At 38.1% G+C, this 22306-nt stretch overlaps 1 protein-coding gene across 1 annotated transcript; it reads left to right on the forward strand.

Annotated features, from left to right (window-relative positions):
• LOC109838014 lies at positions 1488-18192 on the forward strand. Its single transcript, XM_020406424.1, has 5 exons — positions 1488-1610; positions 2192-2246; positions 9402-9454; positions 10236-11176; positions 17943-18192. The coding sequence occupies exons 4-5, from the start codon at positions 10238-10240 to the stop codon at positions 17946-17948; spliced, it is 945 nt and encodes a 314-aa protein (XP_020262013.1). The 5' UTR covers positions 1488-1610; positions 2192-2246; positions 9402-9454; positions 10236-10237; the 3' UTR covers positions 17949-18192.

The following is a 22306-nucleotide window of genomic DNA, read 5'->3' on the forward strand; positions in this document are numbered from 1 at the left end:
GCCGAGACACCCTTGGGGGGTCTTGGTTTTGCCAAGACACCCCTCGGGTGTTTCGAGCTCGCCGAGATACTCTTGGGTGCCCCGGTTCAGTCCGAGGCTCTGCCGTTGTTCCGCCGTTGACTTTTCGTCCCAACTCGGATTCGAGTGCTTTCGGATGCGTTGGAATTCTGACGAAGAGCTCCTGATGGTTGGATTATCAGTGGGGTGAACGGGACACGAAGGGCGCTGCTTCTTTTGCAGCGGTGCCGGGTTCCCGATTGGTCCGGGTCTTCGTTGTTCCGAGATCCTATCAGCTCACGTAGCTCGTCGATTCACTTCAGTCGTTCGTCGACGTCAATTAGACTCTTGTGGATCGGATGGTGACGTTCATCGTCGCTCTTTAACACTGAACCGTTCGTGGAGACCTATAGGCAATTTTCGATGCCTACATCAAATAATAAATAAGAAAAAGTTAAAAAGATACGTATTACTCAAGACAATAATTCATGCTAACAAACCCAGTCAAATAATTCATGCTAACAAACCCATTCTAGAAATTACCCCGAGTTCGTCGTGTATGACTCAAGACAATATTTTTTTTGAAGCTAAAAGAATTTCTCCCCAAAATAAAGAGATCAGATAAAAATAACTATTCATTAAGCAACTACTTTTTGATAAAGAACCACACAAAACTTAGTTCTGTCATAATAAAATCAAAATCAATGAGATCTGACCTCCTACTTGCTCGGGTTTGTTCCCTGGACGACGAAATGAGCTCGATTTTGGTTTCGCTTTTCTCTACAGCATTCAAATTGGAGCTCCAAAATATTTGGTGAAGGAAGACCGGAAGAGATGAGGTGAAGAAAGACTGGAAGAGATGAGGTGAAGAAGAGGTGACTGGTGGGTTGATGGGAAATTAGCACTAGCAGAGCCGGCCTAGTGTAGGGATGAAGAAGACTAAGAGGCTTGACAACTTGCTATGAGTTGTAATTGTGGTTTTTTATTTATTTATTAGTGCACCCCATAGTTTCTTCACCCACCCCCTAGTGCCCCCTCAGTTGTGGGCCCCGGGCTGTAGCCCTGGTGGCCCTACCCCTAGGCCGGCTCTGTAGCGGACCATGAAGTGTAAGCATATTTTCCGGACAAATTTTCAAAACCAACCTATTTGGACTTTTATTCCCAAAAAACGACCCCATTAAAAAATAATTACAAAAACCGACCTGGTTTCAGCCTCAGTGCTGAAACCAGGTCGGTTTTTGAAAAAAACTCTCCGAAACTTCACGGGAGTTGAACTCCCGTGAAGTTTCGTAGTTCAAAAAACTTCACGGGAGTTCAACTCCCGTGAAGTTTCGGAGAGTTTTTTTCAAAAACCGACCTGGTTTCAGCGCTGAAGCTGAAACTAGGTCGGTTTCTCTAAATAAATGTGAAACGGGTCTTTTTTTGGGAATAAAAGTCCAAATAGGTTGGTTTTGAAAATTTGTCCCATATTTTCCACACTAGGCGGTGACCAGAACTCAGCTGTGACTATAAAGACTCGCCTATAATTTCTCCGCCGACCAAAGACCGCTGCTTGAGCTTTGCTTGTTTGCTTCCTATTTTTTCAACGGTACTCACCGTCTGACTGATCCAAGGTGAAGATCTCAACGTTATTTCTCTTTTCTGGAACAAATTATTGAATCAGGTCATCGATATTCTCTTTTCACTTTAATTTCTCTCTAGATCTGAACTGCTCATAAGCTTCTCTTTGATCTTCAAAAATCGATATTCTGTTTGGCTAACAGTCGTCATTAATTTCTTCAATTGATATTATGTTTTGTCCCTAGATTCAAACTCTATTCTGTTGATTGATTTTTCTACCGAGCTCCCTCTCAATCCTTTCCACTTCCACGGAAACCCTAACCCTAGATCAAACTTGAGATTTTGGGATTCGAGCTTTCACCTCTCTTTTTCTTCTTCTATTCACCAACTTTGCTTCGATTGGTTATGGGGATCTCTAGCTGAGGCTGCGATTGATCTAATTTTCTCATTCTGGTTCAATCGATATCAGTTCCTCTTGCTCTTGTTGATCTGGTCCTTTTTTAATTAACTGCTCTCTATCTGCATGCGTGAAAGATGATACCTTTTTTTGATTTAGTTTCTTTATTTGTTCTATATCTTTGACCAGGATTTATAAATTAGTATAATTCTCATTCTACAATTTATTTTTTTGTAGATTTTACACTTGTTGAAGAGACACACTTAATACTTCAGTGAATTGCTCAGCGCAGGTAAGGATTAGATCACTTGTTCTATTTTTGTTCTAGCAGCAAGATAGTTAGCGTATGTATGAGCATTGCCTCAATTTTCTATGTCAAGCTTTCCTCTATAGTGATTAGCATTGCCTTGCTCATCCTATGATATCTTTGATGTATAATTTAAGTTTTTTGTTTCTTCAAGTTGAATTTCAGTTATAATTCCTGTAATACATATTTGAAGAGTTTTCATGAAGAATTATTGATTTGGCATGCGAGATACAGTTGTTTAGGGTCTTTAGAATTATGTTGCATGCTGATGCATAGATGTTATAGAGCATATACAGGGTTTTACTTCTAATGCATGTAGAAAAATCTACTGCTATCTAGAATATGTTTGTTTTAAACTCTTGGATTGGGATTTGATTTAATTAAAGCATAGACCAGTGTTTTATGGATGAAAGGCGACACCAAGGTGATGGCTTCCTAAGTCCTATATCGCTCGAGGCGAGAGGCGCCAAGTAAGGCGCTTGCCTGAGTAAGCTAAGGTGATAAAATATTACAAAAAATCATGACACTTATAAATAATACTGATATAAACACATTATGAGTTAAATTACATCATAACAAGATATTCATGAATTGTAGCCAAAAGTCATCTAAATAAAGTAGTAAGTAGTAACTAAAAAGTATTAAGTACTAACATAAAAAGTTTAAGCAAGTATGAACATTCAAGTTCATAAATGTATCATGTCCACAAAACAAGATAAACCCATTACTACAACCACAAAAATACTCAGTCAAACTTCACAAAATGTTATAAACTAAAATCTATTAGTCATCATCCTCCACCACGTCCTCTTCCCAAGCATCATCATCATCATCGTCATCATCATCATCTGATAAATAATCTTCCTCTTCTACATAGTTCTCGTCTTTTGATGAATCTGAAAAAGATAGTGCTTCCTCTTCCTCCACATGTACTCTAGGTTTTATCCTTCTCCTTGAACAAGAAGAACGTACACCATCCTCTGTTCGTGATAATCTAGATCTAAAAGTCCTTGTTGGTTCATTAGTTCCCAAAGCTTGAGCAACTATTCCCCAAGTGAATGTAGGGTTATCATAAAAAACTGGCACTTCTCCCTCATCCTCCATCACCCCAACTAGCCATTCATTGCTTTCATCAATATGCTTCAATGATATGGGATCAATGATATCCCTCCGACCAATTGATCCTTTAGTTGTCGATTATACTTCACAAGCACCAAGTCGTTAAGATCTTGTTGGTCTAGCCTATTCCTTTTTTTAGTATGGATCTACAGAAAAATGAGTGGCCGTGAGAACTTCAAATTTTGAACTATATGTAGATGTAAAGATTGGAACCAATACAAAATGAGAGACAATTTCTGGGTAACTTGGTACTTCTTTATCACACCGTCATATCAATTCCAATGAGCTCCCGTGCTTCTCTAAATAATGGTAATTAATTAGTGATTTTATCTTATATTATGGGATCTGACACATTTTTTAATAACATGATAGACACCTTGCATTATCTCTTGAACCACGTCTAATTCAAGATTTGCATAAGAAAACTCCGGATTCAAGTAGTGATCGGTGACATGCAATGGCCTATGAAGTTGGACCTCCCATCTCTTGTCAATTACATTGAAAACCTCCTCATACTTCTCTCTTTCATTACCAAAAGAAGCTTGAATTGCTTCCTTAGCCTTATCCATTGCCTCATAGATATAACCCATAGCCGACCTCTTTTCACTATCAGCAAGTCGAAGGACTCTCACAAGCAAACCTATACACTTAAGAATCCAAAGTATGGTATTCCAAAAGGATGTAGAATTCACAATCATGACGATAGCTTTTCCTTTTGGATCCTTAGCCCATCGAGTGGCCTTCCATCTTGATGAGTTAAACATTGTTCTCAAGCTTGACTTTTGCGTGTGAATTGATTTTAGAGTTAAGAAAGAGGTGGCAAACCTTGTTATTGCCGGCTTAAGCAACTCCCTTTTCTTTGTAAGATCTCTCATCATGCGAAGGCCACTCGGATGGGTGTATATAAATGAGGTCAGTTGCATAGCCCTTTGTAAACATCTCTACACACGAGACAATTTTCCAAAATCTTCCAACATGAGATCCACTCAATGAGCGGCACATGGAGACCGATATAGATGTGGAAATTTGACATCCGAAAGCCCCCTAGGAATAAGAAAATATTAGCACTTGCTTATTCACTAATTATCTACCACTTGAACCTTTTGAATGTGATTAAAGTTAGACAAGATTAAAAAAACATACCTGCATACTTATAACTTGAATGGCTATCTGTGACAACTTGGATGACATTTTTTGGGCCAATTTTTTGAATGCATGCATCAAGCAACTTGAAGATTTTATCTCCCCTCTTAACATAAGCTAATGCATCAATTTAATCAAGAAACATTATGCCATATGGAGTGTTAACCAAAAAATTGATTAATGTTCTGTCCCTTTGATCAGACCAATGTTGAAAATAGCGATAACGCATAGCGTAACGCTTACCTCCGGTTAAGTTACAGTAGCGATAACGCATAGCGTAACGTAGGTTAAATAATTTATTGTTATTTAAATAATTTATAGATATATAACATTCAAAATAAAAAAAATATGAATAATCATCGCAATTCTCAATTTCACAAATCAATATATCATCACAATTTTATAAATCAATATATCATCAAAATGAAAAAAAACATTTCATTCTCACTCTCATTTTACTTATCAATATTTCACAAATCAATATATCACAATTTACAGTATTTAATTTTCATATACTTGAACCAAATTATAACCTAAATATAGTTAATTTTTTACTGTTAATTAACTTAATTTTACAGTAAAATAGTTACAGTAATTAAGATAACAAATTAAAAGTATGCAACTATTCCGTTCCAATTATTTTTTACTGTAGCTGAAGGAAAAAAGGAAAACGAAAGAAAAAAAGAAAGAGAACGGAAAAAATAAACTGACCTTGCGCTGCCGAGCCGAACTTCGTCGTCTTCATGGCCGATCGTCGTCGTCTTCGTGGCCGCCCGTGGAGGATGCAGACAATTTTCGGAGGAAAGATAAGTGATCGACAAAACCTAGCTTGATTTCCTTCTCTCTTTGTTTTTTCCCCCTTTTTGACTTCGGCTTTAAACATGGGGAGCGGTTTTGGACCTGAACCCTCTTTCTTGCGGACCTGGGCATGAGACGATCACCTTGCGCCTGAAAAACACCGATCACAGCCATTAATCAAAGTAATCAAATAACGTAGGTCTTCAAACGCTATGAAGAAACGCCATATATCGTACGCTATGGCCAAAATAGTGTAGGTTATTTGGTATTTGCGCTATTTCAAAACGCCACGTAACGTTATCCCACCGCTAGGTCACGTTAAACGCGATTTTACGCTACAAAACGCGTTTTTTTCAACATTGGATCAGACCACCCATCTAACATTAAAATGCATCCATATTTTCCCCATGCATCCTTATGAGATTTCATGGATACATTGGTGTGTTCCACCTCTTTCTGAAGTGAAGATGTCAAAGCTCATAAGGTGATGGAGGCTTTAATCCCGGTCCATAGTTCCCTATAGCTTAAACCATCACATGAAACCCCTCTTGTTTGCTATATTGAAAGCAAGCCCCACATTGTACCAAAATCTTGCTATTAGTTGCACAATGGCTTCTCTCCCTTCTTTTTTATATAATTCTTGAATTGTTGCTTGCTACATCTTCAATTTTCTTTTTCTTTCGGTCACAATTTTGAGTGGACCAGGAGTGACAAATTTATGCATAGGAGCTCTGTTATGGTTGTGATCGTACTTGCTTCCCCTTGCTCAATGCTCTTAGTTTTGCTTCTTCATTTCTACTTCTTTTACACTTTATCGAACTCTCTTTTCCAATAGCAACTTGTTTGCCTTTATCCTTTGTTTTACTAATTTGAATTATTTCCACATCTTCTCCATTATATTCATCATCATCTTCCACCTCAACCATATTCTCATCACCAAGGTCAGGAAAGAAATTAGTCGTCTCTTGCTCCTTTCGAGTCTTGTTTGCTTAAAAATACAGTTTGAGCTTCTCCCGTACATTGGGAGGCACTTTTGCGCATGCTTTTGCATTCTTTCTTCCACCAATAAGGTGCTTGGTGGCACGGTAAATCCCTCCCTTGGATTGCTTTCTACACAATACACAAATAGTATCATTTGTATTTTTTCCCCATTGGATCACAACACATTTCGTCCATTCCCAAGCTAGATGTTTTCTTGGATCCGACATCTCGCCAATTCTTTAAAAAAAATCAAATTATTAATTTCAGGAGAAAAAATTCAGAAAAATAAAATTTAGGAAATACTTTTAGGAGGTAAATACTTTTAAGGAAATAACTTTAGGAAATAAATAATTTTAGGAAAATATTTTTAAGGAAATAGTTATTTCTCAGAAATAAGTTAAGTTTAGGAAGAGTTTATTTTCAAGAAGAAAACTAAAAAAGATTTGGAAGTGATGCAAGTAACTAAACAATTTCTTAAAAAAATAATTTTCAAGAAAAAACAATTTTCATGAAAAGCAATTTAGAAGAAGAATTGTCACATAAACAAATATTAGGAGAAAATAACAAATTTATGAAAAAGAATGATATACAGAAAAAAAATTATCAGAAAAAAGCAATGTTTTGAACAAAATGTTGGAAAAACTAGTTTCAGTATAAAAGTTACAAAAAAACACTTCTTGAGAAAATTAATTTTAATTACAGTAATTTTAAGCAGTAAAAGGGTAAAAAGTTGAGCTTTTTACCTTGTTCTTCTTCTCGGAGAGGTAGGGCAGGAATTTGGATTATGGAAAAGATAAAGAAACAAAGGAGTGGAAGAGTCATCTTAAGTCAAACATATTTGTAATTTAATATTATAAATTTTCCATGCGTACAACGAAATAGATGATAGCCACACAATAGATAAACAGATAAGTAAACAAAGACTAGGGCCCTACCACCAATTAAAAGTGAGATCACTACACCTTTTTAGTAGAAAGTGTATTCAATTAGGTACACTTGAAAGAGTTATTTATTTGGGGTATGAATATACCCCAAACCAAAAAGTCACAATTTCGACCTCAAACGCTCGCCTTAGCGCCTCGCCTGGGCTGAAAAAAACAGTGCCTGGGGATCTAGAAGTGCCTTAGGCGCTTGCCTTGGTCAACCCAGTGCCTGACAATATAGCAAGGCTATGAGCTTCCAAAACGCCTCGAGCGCTCAGGCACTTCGCGTTTAAATTACTGGTATAGACGTGTGTAAGAATATGCCACGCCTTTCGTTTGGATTAGCTTCCATCATGAATACCTGCAAATTTTGCATAAGTTAGTAAAAATATTCAATTTCCTACTACCTAAAGAGTGGTATGCACAATTTTGAACTCTTCTGAACTCTTCCTCTGTCCACTGTTGCCATAAACAAAAAGCGGCTTCAAATGATCCAAAACCCCACATTTTACTTTTCAATGCCTTCCCCTCTCTAATCAAAAGACACCCATCTCTCTCTCTCTCTCTCTCTCTCTCTCTCTCTCTCTCTTACTACCATGAGACAGAGGAAGAAGTGCTTATAATTGAAAGGGGTCTCTGATATAATGGCGGTTGTGATGATGGGTGGAGATGAGAACAGCCCACTGTTTCATGATCTCTTGGTGATGAGCTGTGGTGATGGTGATGATATAGGCTCCCCTGTTGTTAATAAAGGAGAGGTTTCTGTTGGAATTTCTTCAGGTAAGTTTTGATCTGGGTTTTGGTTGGTTTTGCTTGATTCCTTGTTCTTTGCTTTAATTTGGGTTTTTTGGGGTTATTTTTGATGGGTTTTGTTTTTAGGGAATTATTGCTTAGAGAAAGTTCATCCTTTTGATGGTTTCTTTGGAATAATTGTTTTTGGTTTTATGTTTGTGTGATGTTAATGTTAGATGACTTAGTGGGGATCTATTTGGTTCACTTTTTGTTGGAAAGGTTTATTTTTTTTCTGTATAATCTAAGCTTTTGTATGTCTGAACATTTTTGAAGATTTCTTATGATTATTGGTCCTTTTCTTTTTCCTGATTTGGTATTTTGAACTGTCTAATGTTTGGCAGTTTTGGTGTTTTTAGACTAAACAGTTGCTGTTTAAAAATTGATAGTGTTCCTTAACTCTCTTGATTATCTTCAGATCATGCGTTACATATCAATTTTTTTGACTTGATTTTATTGTCTGGTAGAGAAATAAGTTTTTTTTAATCTATCTTTTGCTCATTAGTCATTTCTTTAAATGAAGGGCCAAGCTCTAATATTTTTTTGCTTTTAGCCTGGTTTCAGTTAGAATATATTTATGCTGTACATCTTAAAATTATACTTTGTTGATTTACAAAGACCATATTATGACACCTATATAATGTTCACTCGATCCCTTTAGCTAAAGTTTCTGGTCAAATCTATTACCATGAAACACTTGCCTCATGAAGACAATTTGTTGGCTACATGCTCTTTGATTGAAAAGTCCACTTCTCAGATTACTTGGTCATTACAGTGAACACCCATATTACCCTCTTTTATTAATTATTATCCCTTTAACCACTTATAATCTCTCAGCAAATTCATGCTTTGAAAGAATTGCAAAGTTTCACTTGAAGAATACTAATAGGGAAGTCAGCCATTTGGTAGTGTGTGTGTTTGAGAGAAATTAGCAATATCTTTGGGTATATGATAAATATATCTTGAGTCCTAACTTCTTGTTCTATCAGTTTCTCCCTGACTTTTTCTGATCATTAGAATATAACCAGTGTAGATCACTAAATCATCAGTTATCTTGTGATGAAGGCCTACCTGTTTAAAAAAAGTAGATCATTAGAAGAAACAAAGTCTTGTTAGAGAGATATTAAAATGACATATGACATAAGGAATAGGTAACAGAATGAATACTATATGCTAACCTCTGCAGCACCAAATGAATATCCATACATCTCACTAATCCACCCGGGGCCATAAATATCACCAGTTTTGTTTGTTCCCCAGTGGGCACGATCCTCTTGGCCTCCTCTGTTTTTTAAGAGCCACATATGACATGGGAAAATTTCTTTCCTGTTGCAAGTCTGCAGTCTTTGAGAATGATGGAGCTAATTTAGTCTTATTGTTGTTTCAGGTGATTCAAGACCTTGCAAAGCACGTCTTGCTTCTTGAACGGAGGAGAGGAAGGTACAATGATATATACAAAGTGTAAAGAGTACAAGAATTTAGAAAGAAACTTTCATTTTAATCAGATGTAAAAGTAGCATCAAAGAAACTAGTGCGAGAGCAACTTAAACATGACACTTTATGATCGGGAGATGGTAACTTTTGTTGGTTTGTGTTTGTTGGATATTTTAGATCTTTGGCTTTGTTGAATTGTTATATGCAAAGTTTGAAGCTTCTACTTCAATTACTTTTATAGTTGCTAGTGGTGGATGAGTTTACAAAATTTTATTGATTTTTTATGTTGATTATTAGGTGAACTACTAACATTCCTGCATTTGAGATTTTAAGGCATTTTATCTATATGCTAAGTTAGTTGGATAATTTGATATACTATTCGAAGCATTTCTTTCCACCAATTTTGATGCATAAGTTGTGTAAATTGATTATGTTGTTTCTAAAGTGTATTCGTACTACAATTCTAGTTTAGAAATGCAATTCTACTAGTTTCCAAACAAATTGAAAAATTTCCGAATTGAAATTCTAAAGTTTCCAAACATGAACTTGGAATTGAGAATTCTGGAATTGAATTTCGGATGTTCCCCAAACGAAGGAATTGAATTTGAAACTCTTTCTGGAATTTGAAATCAATTCCTTGAATCCAAACACAACCTAAATATAATTGAATTTTCAAATGCGATGTCAGAGTGTCTTACGGGAGTCTAAAGTAGCTTGTTCAACTTTATTTCAAAATAAATTATCGAGTTTGTTATATTGTTTGCTAACTCTATTTAATGAATAATAGATATGGCATCCTCTGATAACTTGGAAGTTGTTGCAAGAGAAGTGAAGGAGAGAGAAAACAAAGATGAGGACAAGGACGAAGACAAGGGGGGCTTCATTGAAAAGGTTAAGGATTTCATTCATGACATCGGGGAGAAGATTGAGGGGGCTGTTGGATTTGGAAAGCCTAGTGCAGATGTTGCTGCCGTTCACATTCCTAAAATCAATTTGAAGATGATAGAGATTGTTGTTGACGTGCTGATCACAAACCCTAATCCAATTCCGATCCCCCTCGTAGACATAAACTACCTTATTGAAAGCGATGGGAGGAAACTTGTGTCTGGATTAATCCCAGATGCGGGAACAATCCATGCTCATGGTTCAGAAACAGTCAAGATACCCGTGACATTGATCTATGATGATATAAAGAGCACCTATACTGATATCAAGCCAGGAAGCATTATTCCGTACAAAATCAAGGTTGATCTTATAGTGGATGTACCTATTTTTGGAAGGATTACTCTGCCTTTAAAGAAGACAGGCGAGATCCCTGTTCCATATAAGCCTGACATTGATGTTGATAAGATTAAGTTTGAGAAGTTCTCATTTGAAGAAACTACTGCAGCTCTCCACCTCTCTCTTGAGAACAAAAATGACTTTGACTTGGGACTAAATTTGTTAGAATATGAATTCTGGCTTTCTGATGTTAGCATTGCGAGTGCAGAGCTCACAAAAACTACAAAACTTGAGAAGAATGGAATTACTCATATGGAGATTCCCATATCTTTCAAGCCTAAGGACTTCGGTTCTGCTGTATGGGACATGATTAGGGGAAGGGGTACTGGTTATTCAATGAAGGGTAATATTGATGTGGACACTCCCTTTGGACAAATGAAATTGCCCATCAGCAAGGAAGGAGGAACTACGCGCCTCAAGAAAGAGGATGACGACGACGACGACGAGGTATGCAATCCATTTCTTATTCTTTTGAGATACCGCTTATTGTCTTTGTCATGTATTATTCTGCATTGTTTATTCTGTGACATCAATTAATATATATTTTTCATTAAGGGAATATTTATAAATGTTAGAGCATAATTATTGTATCTGTATAACCAGCTGCACTGGTTTACTTTATGTTTCTATTCAAGAAGCTAAATAGTCATCAGTTTACTCTCTGAGCTGCTTTTAATTCACACTGACCTTAATTAGTATTTAGAGAGAGTGATATTCAGAAGTTGTGGATGTCATTGGGCCCTAATGTTAAAGGCTCTTCCCGTCACCTGAGAGCTTGGAGTGACATTCCTCCATATGCTGAATGAGATGGATAGCCAAAGGGCTAACTTGGAAGTAACACTTTTACATCATATTAAGGTAGAGTACTAAGGTTATGCAATTGTTGATATTTTGGAGTTAACAATGTGATTAAATGCAAGTAACAAAAAACAAAAGCACGCCAAACTGAATTGACAACCTTCTTGGATGCTTCTCGAATCTGACCTATGAAACAAAGGACTGCTGAACACAATTGTTGTGCTTGAGCTTCAAATGATTAGCATGTGTTAGTAACTGGTGGGGTCCGCCCAATTAAGTGGGTGGATCCTAAGTGGGCTCAAACCGGTCCTTTAGTGAACCGGTTTCTAATTCTAATAAAGGGTTTGGATTTTGTCATCTATTCTATACATATTGACTTATGTAGATATTAAATACATATAGAAAAACATTCTAGTGTCATCTTCCTCTCTCAATTCTATGATTTATTAGTTAGTCACGGGGTGATATGCGGAGGCTTCTCGTCGTATCAATGGTGTGATTGTCTTTTTGCTGTTGTTCGAAGATCAAGATTAAATGTGTGGCGATCCTTCCGAAAGATCCGGTAAAGATAATCTCTAAACAACAGATTTATCCATGTTTATGCATGACTTATATTGGTATCAGAGCAAGATCAAGGATGCTCGCATTTTTTATTTTGTTTTAGGGTTAGATCTTTTTTATTGCATCAGATGTTTGTATAGATTAGATTTCGTTTCTTGATGGTGATATTAGTCTCTAGAACTGATAAAGGTATGAATTTTTTAAAAAATTCATCTTTATTAAAAAAATAAATGTTTTGGTGTAAAAATCCTATTTTTTGACATCGGGATGTTAGATCTACAATAAAAACTTAGCTTTTATGAACTAGTGGGAAATTGTGAATTAATCAGGGAGTTACTAAATTTCTTTTGAAATTAACAAATTGTTTTTTTAATTTTTTAGAAATAATTTTTTTTTTGAATTTTTGAAATAAAAAATCAAAACCCTTGATCCAACTGACGTGGGCTTCAGGGGAGCTGTTAGCGGCGNGAGGGTGGCGGCCTGGTGCTGGGCGCTGAAGGCCAGCTATTTTCGGTGCTGGGTGTTGGTAGCGACGGTACTTCTTTATAAAAAACTCGATGTCAGATCGCGCTGCTAGAGGTAGGGCCGCTGATCGGTAATGAGACTCGACGAAAATAGCCTTAGCGCTGGTGCTAGAGGCATTGCCCAACCACCGCGGTTGCTAGGCGGTGGCGATTGGTCGATTGGTTTAAAAATAAAGATAATGCTGTTTTGTGAGGGCCAGTTAGAGGCTGAGGCGCTAGTCGTCGTCGCAGGCTTCGTCGCGGGCGGGGCTCGCTACCTAACCCCAACCAAGAATTTTAAAATCTTTGAACACCTTGGTTGGGGCCGTAGACCTCTTTCTTTGGGATGTAATTTTATTATTGGTATAAAAAACTTGATGAGATGGATTCAAGAAAGAGCACTACTCTATATATATGTGAATAATCTTAACGTATGCGTAGTTAGAGTGTCTTACTCCTTTTAAGGTACCAAAATAATTATTCTGATGTTCGTCTGAGACCGAGTAGTTGAGAAACCTTTGTCAAAAGATCTATTTTCTCCTCGGAGCAGGAGATTTTGGTGAATATTGAGGTGATATATTTGAGTCGGAATATGGTACAACTCGGACTCAGAGATTTGAGGCCAATCAGTATAAGATCTGGAAGTGACAAGATTGTTCAATGTGGTTTACCAGGTGGAGTGCAAAGATGAGTGATCTTATTGAGTATGATGATAATTTGAATGCAAAAAGCTTTCAGGATGCTCTTAATGCGAGAATTAGATAAGTCTGTTCAATGAGATTCAAGTTCTTATCATTAAGTCGGATTCAAACGAGATGATTGCTAGGCAGAATATTGAATTCACCTTCGTATGATGGTCTTCATGATTAGGGATCATGAGATATCTGGAGCTGGGTGTAGCTAGAAGTGGCAGATCCGGGCGGTTATCAGGATTTTACATAACTTTAGGAGTTGCAGATCGCATCGCAAGTGAAGTTGGAGTCTAAACACCAAGACATGTTGAAGGCTAAAATGTCTAATTCAGCTTTGAAAGTGATTCCCCGAGGCCCAAGGCTGAGAGCCCTGATTGCAATGGCTCCATCATGAGTTTTTTCGGAATAGATTTTGAAATAAAAGAAGCCAATTAAAAGTCTAAATAATAAGAGAGCAATTGATTTGACTGCGAGCAAGTCGATCATTTCGCGCATAAGGGCGCAAAATCGAAAAACTTAGGAGTCGTCTCTCGATAGTAAGACTTGTTGGGTTCTAGTTGGTTTCCCGTTTGTGGGTAACTTAAATTTGCTGCACGATTTCTCTACTTATAAAAGCCAAACTAATCACTTCGTTGATTTTAGAATGTGACTCTTTACTAGATAGCTGGGTTATCTTCTACTTTATCTTATGTCATGAATTAATATTAGATCTGATTTATAGTATAGTAGACTAATCATATTAGTGGAGACGTGAAGGCTCGCCTATGGCAGCCTTGGTATATGTACTAAGGTATTTGTCCATCTACGAGAATGATCTCGAGGGTATAATTACTAGAAAGTCATTTAGCAAGGCTATGAGCACCTCAATTGTAATTTGTTCACTTTGTTATATATAGGCATTTATGAAGGTACTAAGTGAACACGTTAATTCCTCATATTTATTACTTTATTTGCGATAACGTTTACCTAATTTCACGTCTAGTTGATAATTTGTTTCCATTGCTAAATCAATATTCAGTTGAGCAAAAGCATTAGGATTTTGCACATTAATCGTGAGAGTATCTATCTTGAAAGTTCAGGGAACTATGTTAAAGGAAAGAAAAGTCATATGGTTAACGATATCCCATATTTTGCTATAAAATGACGGTGCAGAAATGAGGAATATAACTCTATTGGTTCAGAATAGCTACCCATTAGATTTTGGAGAGATGTGCTAAAGAAAGTGGCATATAATCTGAACTGTGTACCTTCAAGATCGATATAGTCGATACCTTATGAGTCATGGACAACCGGTGGTTGGTGTTGGATCATTACGTCCATGTGGAAGTGCCGCTTTCATACACTACTTTTCATTAGATGAGAAGTTTGGACCATAGAATATTAAAGTGTATTTTCATACACTATTTTAGACACTGTGGGTTGTGTTTACATGTGAGCAATATCATGAGACTGTAACCTAGAGAGTTGTATATTAATTTCCTCGAGAATGATTCTTGCACAGAGAAAAAATAGGTCAAGAATTGGGTTCATATGAGATCGAGGAGACTGTCATGGATCCAGCTATGAAAGAGGAATTGGTTTGTCTACCCGCTAGGGATTGTGGGAGCGTGATACTTTTAGATAACTCGGAGCCATTAACATAATCTCAGCAACATCCGAGATCATTCCATGGACTAGTTGACGAGGAAATGTTCATGGTAGCACCGCATGCTGTTGCGGAGCCCAAGTCATGTGAGACACTATTTCTAGGTTTGCAGCGAAAGAGTGGGAAGTATAATGTATGGGGAGCATGAGGAAGACTAAAGTTTGGGACTAGATGAATCTTCCATATAAATGCGAGACTACTCAAAATGAACGGGTTTTCAACGTCAAGCATGACGGGTTAGGTCCACCAACACTAATATGCTGATAGAAGTTTGAGATCTGTATCATATATCGATGACAATTTGCTAATCAGATGCAGCATGGAGATCATTGAGACTCCAATTGCAAAGAGTCAAATTCTATGTATAGAGCAATGTCCTAACATGAAAGCAAATAAGTTAAATGTCAAGAATCTATTGTAGCTAGTAGCTATGTATGCGTACAATGATCGACACATCCTTTGCAGTAGGATTGATGAGTAGGCATCAGTTAAATCCTGGTATGACTCATTGGGATGAGTCAAGAGGATCTTCAGATATTTGATACAGACTGCACTTTATGTATTATGCTATGAGAGAATGGAGTCTTGCATATAGAGATATTCAGATGTCGTCTGAGTTGACAATCTGGATGAGCGAGTGTTAATGTCTAGTTACGTACTCTTACTGAATGATGTGGTCATTTCTTAGAGTAGTAAGAAGCAGTACTTCATAGCCCTTTTCCACTTGGATCGCAATATGCGGTACTATATGCAGTAGGATTGTATGCAGCCTAGTTGTATAGATTTTTGGATAATCTGACTGTAACGCGACATGTAGAGCTTGATATATTTTTTTGTTATGATGGCGTATTGACGACTAGTTATGAAATCGAATAAAATCCAAATAAGGTACTATGTCATTAAGAACCAAGGGAAGGAGGATGTTGTATTAAGTGTATCTTTATGATTCAGTTGATCGGGGATTTACGTGTGGCTGGTGCAACACACTTGAGCCTTATGGGCTACGTCTTTAATGATGATTTTTTACTTGAGACATCAGACACTTAGGTTATTATGGATGATGACTTTATAAGACTTTTTGCTTGATTATTTTAGTATAGACTATAGTATATGATGTGTACATGATACATCAATGTTACAGAAGACACTAGGCGGACTAGATAGACTAGACGTTTGAGCCAGCGCCTAGACGCCTAACCATACGCTTAGGCGGCGTCTAGGCGTTTGACTATTTTTAAAATTATTTAATTATAATAATTGTTAAAAATATTTATTAAATTTATATAATTTATAAAAAAATAGATAGCAATTCTAGATCCACAATAAACCATGCATACTTAAATGCTAAATAGCCAAAATAATAACTAATAATGTTATAGAAAGCGTTATAGAAAACCTACCTAGCCTCCTAACGCTTTCTATAACCTACCTAGGCTCTAGGCGATTTAATAGTAACTAACAAAGTTATAGAAAGCGTTACAGAAAACCTACCTAGCCAAATAAGATACTATTTCATTAAGAACTAAGGCAAGTGGGAATATGCTAGTAATTGGTGGGGTCCGCCCAATTAAGTGGGTGGATGCTGAATGGGCTCAAACCAGTTCTTTAGTGAACTGGTTCCTAATCCTTAAGGGTTAGGGTTTTGTTCTTTATTCTATATATATGCACTTATGTAGAGATTAAATAGATGTAGAAAACATGGTACTATCATCTTCTTCCACTCAATTCTATGATTTATGCGTTAGTCACGGGGTGATATATGGGGCTTTCTCGTCGTATCAACAGTGTGGTCGCTTTCTGGCCGTTGTCCGAAGATCTAGATTAGATGTTTGGCGATCCTTCCAAAAGATCTGGGAAAGGAAATTTACAAACAAGAGATTTATCTGTTTTTATATATGTTTATGCATGGTTTATGACATGCATTAGTAAAAACAATAATTATTATAAGGGGACCCTTAGGATATTTTTGTTCATGTGCCGCCTAATTAGACTACTCGAGGATGAACACCGCCATATTCTTAAAATCCCTAAGTTTTTAAGATCTGATGGGTCTTGACGCTAGGGGTGTGTTTTGGATAGATGTAGTACCCCTTCCCCTAATCTAGAGTTTGAGTTACACAACATGGAAATGCGTATATGGCAGTGTCACAATATGTGGAATTCTGTTAACTCTTTTAAGCTATCAATTGAGATGTAACAGGAGGTCGATTGAATATATCAATCACCACTGTGATGTTATCTCACAGAGGAGATGATGCTTCACCCAGGGCATTGTTCCAAACATCACCCACCGGTGACATGTTACCTGAGTTAGGACACTGTATATAATTCTACCGAAATTAGAGCTCAAGAGAAAATATTGACAGCATGCTTTACAAGCAATGATCAATAATATAGATTTCATCAAGGAACATCGTTAGGTACTTAATTTGAAGATAACCATAGTTGGGAGGGGTATCTTGGAACATAGAGCAGATATTGTATAAAAGACGAAGGCAAATTAAATTCAACATAATGTCCAGCGAAAAGTTGTTCTTATATTCCTATGTTTCATCTGGATTAAAAGTTTGTGGGTTGATTTTATCTCGTTGTCATCATTAACTTTTCAGTTTAAGCTTAATTGCATGGCAAATGTACTATGCATATAGTTGCCTGTTAAGTAGTTTATAGTATTGTAAGTTGGTGAGAAACATATCATCGTTCAAAATTATTAAAGTATCGGACTATCAAATTATTCAAATTATTCAAGTATCGAAATATTAACTATGGAAGTCTCCTCTTCAGAAATATTAGCTGCTGATAGCTTATCGCTGTCTAGCAATTTATATGGATCAAGCTTTTAGTTTTTTTTCATTATATAAATCCATGTGTTCTCTGTCAGCAAGGCCTTGGATGAACATACTTTCTTCAAAAATTTGTCTCTGTACTAGCTGCAACTTTGCCACTTTTGACCTGTTATGTATTCATTTTTGTCTAATTGGAGATTTAACATCCGAATATTTTTCGGTATGCAGGACTAGAGGGTTGGTGCTAGGGAGTATGCGTGCAGAGAGTATTTCATGAGTTCTGTAATTCTTCGTATGCTCCAGATTCTCTTATTGTATTAAGTGATCTCTGGTGTGATCTTGTGTTGTGTTGTTTGAGCTAGCACATCAAGGGCCATGGTTATGTTGGACTTGAGACATGTTTTGTTCGCTTTTACTTATTTCTCCTTGAGAGTTTCTATAATAAATAGACTGAATAGTAAAAAGGCTTCCTTCTTAAGTTAATATATATATGGTTGGCATATATTAGTGGCGCTGTCTTCATCGGTGTTTCTACAAGTTAGTCATACGATAACTCCAGAGGACTGTTTTGTTCCTCTTTCTGAAAATGTCGATGGTCAAAGAAGCTCCCGATTTATCTTGGTGTCGGGCGATGCCCATGACGCCTACGAATTTTCATTCAACAAAAGGTTGGTTACTATGTAAATAATTGCAAGTAGATGTTAAATTATAGTTAAATTCATAAGGCAGCTTGTAATTGATTTGCGACTAAATTGACTAAAAGTTTCTTTTAAAGGGTAAATTGTGAATAGACTCTCTTAGCATCAACCAATTGCAAATAAGCTCCTTATAGTTTTATTTGTTGCGAATATGTCTCCTGTAGTACATGATCTTTTAAAACATAAAAAAAAATAGCAATTAAGGAGGGTCTACTTGACTCATCACATTTTTAATAAGGAAAAATCCTCTTTTAACCCAAAGTTTTATCCCAACTTATTTAAAAACCCACTCACTTTTTAAAACATCAATAGACACATTGTATCTCATCCCATTTATTTTTAAACCCAACATGTACAATACACCCATTATTTGTACTGTATTTATCCAATAACTTGAAAAATCTTAAACTACCCTTCACCCCTAAACTGATCTCCCCCTCTCTCTTTCTCCTCCAACTGAGCCCAGAGCTCTCTTCTTCATTCCTCTTCTCCTTCAACCACTACCACCAACCTCCTCCTCTCCCCTCCCTTCACTTCCACTCCTCCCTCAAGCCCATCATCCTCTGCATCCACCGCCCCCTATCTCCCCTCGCCACCACATCACCCACCACCGTCGACCTTAAAGCAGATGAATAACCATCAATGATTTCGACATTAACTCCCTGCAGTTCGCCGACTTGGCGGCAGACAAGGACTCGAAGCACTTGTCGTTGCCGCCAGTGGACAGAGCTTGAGGAGCACCCGGAGTAATGGCGGAGGTCGAAGATCGCCTAACTTTGTAAGGAGTTGTTTTCGCATAAGCCGGCGATGATGGTGAGGATCCTTGGGGCTCAAAGCAAGTGGGTTCGGCAGGAGGAGGTGGGTTATGTTGTTCTCCATTGCAAGTCAGGTTAGTACAACTCTTTGCCCATCACCTATTCGTTGAATTTACGCTTAGTGTTCTCTCTTGTTAATATTTGATTTTGATAATTTTTGGTTACTCAAATTCTAATTTTCTTCTCGTGGACTTTTGTTGGTGTTGGGAATGGTGAAGTGATACGAGTTGCCGTGCGAGCACCTTTGATCGCAGAATTATCAAAGGTGGGTTGAGAAGAAAACAATAAGAACACAAGAATAACTCAGGTTTTGGGCGAAGAAAAATACCTTCTCTAGATTATGAGTATGCACTTTACAATCTCTCACAATCTCACTCTAGAATTGAAGAACAAGCTCTCTAAATCTCAATTACAATCTAATCTCCCTTGATTATACTCTCTGATTGTTTAAACCCTAAAACAATCCCTATATTGGTGTACAAACGAGGGTGGTAAAGTGGTAAATAACCAAGCCCAACCCAAACAGGAAAACGCGTAAATAGAGTTCTTAACGAATCTGGAAAGCTCCGATGAGTCGACTCATGAACAGTTATGAGTCGACTCATGACCTCATATGAGTTGACTGATAACTGATGAGTTGACTGGTCAGAGACTTTTGCTAACAGGGCTTGAGTTCTTGAGTCGACTCAAAACTGATGAGTAGATTGGTCAGAAACTTTTGACAAAACAACTGGGTTTCGTGGGTCGACTCATAACAGGCATGAGTCGACTCAACCTGATGAGTCGACTCATTTACATGTATGAGTCGACTCACATGCTGAAATCTGGATACTTTGACTCTTTGATTCTTTGCCTCGTTCCTCGCTCCAACCTGTGTTCCTCTATACTGTTTGACACCTCTATTCTCATGCTATCATGAGAATCATCTATCCTGAAGCTCCCATGAGGATCGCTAAGTTCCGAAGAGAAGATACACCCGTATCATGGGTCCCCCCTTTAGGAACTTGAAGTCCCGTTCAAGTTAGAACTTCAGCTGAGAAAACTCGCGAGCTCCTCCTTCATTGTTGAACCACTTAGCCTTGCTAGGAACCTGACCTTGACGTCCAATGAGAAACGACTCCTTCGTTCCCCGCCTCGTCGTGGTTGTCTTCCGCTCTAATATGCAATCTTCCTTCAGCGGCTCCTCTCTATCAAACCACAAGTCTTCAACATGCGGCAATATCACCTTGTCATCATCTTCATCATCCAGTAATGGAGGCTCAAACAACTTCAAGTACTCGGTATTGATCACCGAATACATGCCTAAGTAAGGTGGTAAATCGAGCTTGAAAGCGTTGTCGCCAATCTGATCAAGAATCCGAAATGGACCATAACGTATCGGTTTCAACTTCTTCCCTTCTCCCTTTAGCCTCTCCTTACTCAATTTCAGCCACACCATATCGCCCACGCTAAAGTTACAAGGAACCCGATGTTGATCATGCTTCGCCTTGTACCTTGCTTGTGACTTCTTCAATTGTGCTTCAACCGAGGCATGAATATGCGCAATCTTCTCCAGAAATCGCTGAGCACGTTTCATTCCCCTCCTTGCCGTCCGTCGTAGCTTCACTCGAAAACACAAGATTAAACGGACTCGGCGGTAAGAATCCATAACAAGTCTCAAACGGTGACTTTCCCGAAAATCCATGAATTGCCCGATTAAAAGCAAACTGCAAATATGGTAAGCTCTCATCCCAAGTCTTGGGATGCCTGGAATTATACCCCTACAACATATACACCATAGTCCGGTTGACTATCTCCGTTTGCCCGTCTGTTTGTGGATGAAAGGTCGTGCTCTTCTTCGATCTAGTATCCATCATACTCCACAAAGAATCCTAAAAATATACGAGAAAGTGGCTATCCCGATCCGAAATAATCGAACTTGGCAACCCAAAGTGTTTCCACACATGCTCAAAGAATAACTGTGCTGCACCCGCTCCCGTCACGGTCTTCTTGCATGGAATTAAGATCACCATCTTACTGAACAAGTCCACCACAACGTACAAATAGTCATGCCCGCGTTTGGTAGTCGGCAACCCTCCTAGAAAATCCATAGATATGCTCTCCCATGCCTAGAAGGAACCGGTAGTGGTAGGTACAATCCCCTCTTCCTGTTAGAAGGCTTCGAAATACAGCATACCTAGAAGGAACCGGTAGTGGTAGGTACAATCCCCTCTTCCTGTTAGAAGGCTTCGAAATACAGCATAATTTACACCCTCCAACATACTTGATCACATCATCAAGCATCCGTGGCCAAAACACATGTCGCCGTAGATTGAGAAGCGTCTTCTGAATTCCAAAATGCCCTTGCGAGGTATGTGCTTCCCTAATCCACTACAACCTATCACCCTCCTCCGAAATGCATAATGATGTCCCACGATACAACAAGCCATCTTCTTCAAGTGCATACTCCCCCTTTGACCAGTCTTCGCCTGCTCGAACACACTACCGAAGTCTCTACCGGATGCGTACAGCTGTACATACTCCAAAGGAACCAAGGGTTGAATACGCGTCGCCACCAATAAAGCCCTTACCGGCGGACGAGATAACATATCGGCCAACTTGTTTGTCGCCCCCTTCTTGTACCTAATAATGATGTTGAAAGCCATCAAATAAGACATCCACTTCATGTGACGCACCTGCTGTAGCTTCGTTTGGACATGTAAGAACTCCAACGACTTGTGATCCGAGTGCACAACCACCTCCTTCCCCAACAAGTACACCCTCCAATGCTTAATCGCCTGATAAAGTGCATAGAACTCCTTGTCATACGTCGGATAGTTCGTAATAGCACCCGTAAACATCTCAGAATGGTATTCCACTAGCTTTCCATCCTGAATCAACACCGCGCCCATCGCATAACTAGACGCGTCGGTCTCCACCTCGAAAGTCCGCTATAAAATTCGGCAAAGCTAATACCGGTGCCTCCGAGATCTTCTTCTTTAGCAACTGAAAAGCCTCATCATGCGTCCTCCCCCACTCGAACTGAACCTTAGCCTTTGTGAGGCCATGTAACTGTGTCGCATAAGTCAAAAAATGTCGA

The sequence above is a fragment of the Asparagus officinalis genome, chromosome 4, assembly GCF_001876935.1.
Source record: "Asparagus officinalis chromosome 4, Aspof.V1, whole genome shotgun sequence".
In the NCBI taxonomy this organism is placed as follows: Eukaryota; Viridiplantae; Streptophyta; class Magnoliopsida; order Asparagales; family Asparagaceae; genus Asparagus; species Asparagus officinalis.

Bases quoted from the DNA above. Each gene is read 5' to 3' on its own strand.
- LOC109838014 (XM_020406424.1), top strand. From the start codon at position 10,238: ATGGCATCCTCTGATAACTTGGAAGTTGTTGCAAGAGAAGTGAAGGAG.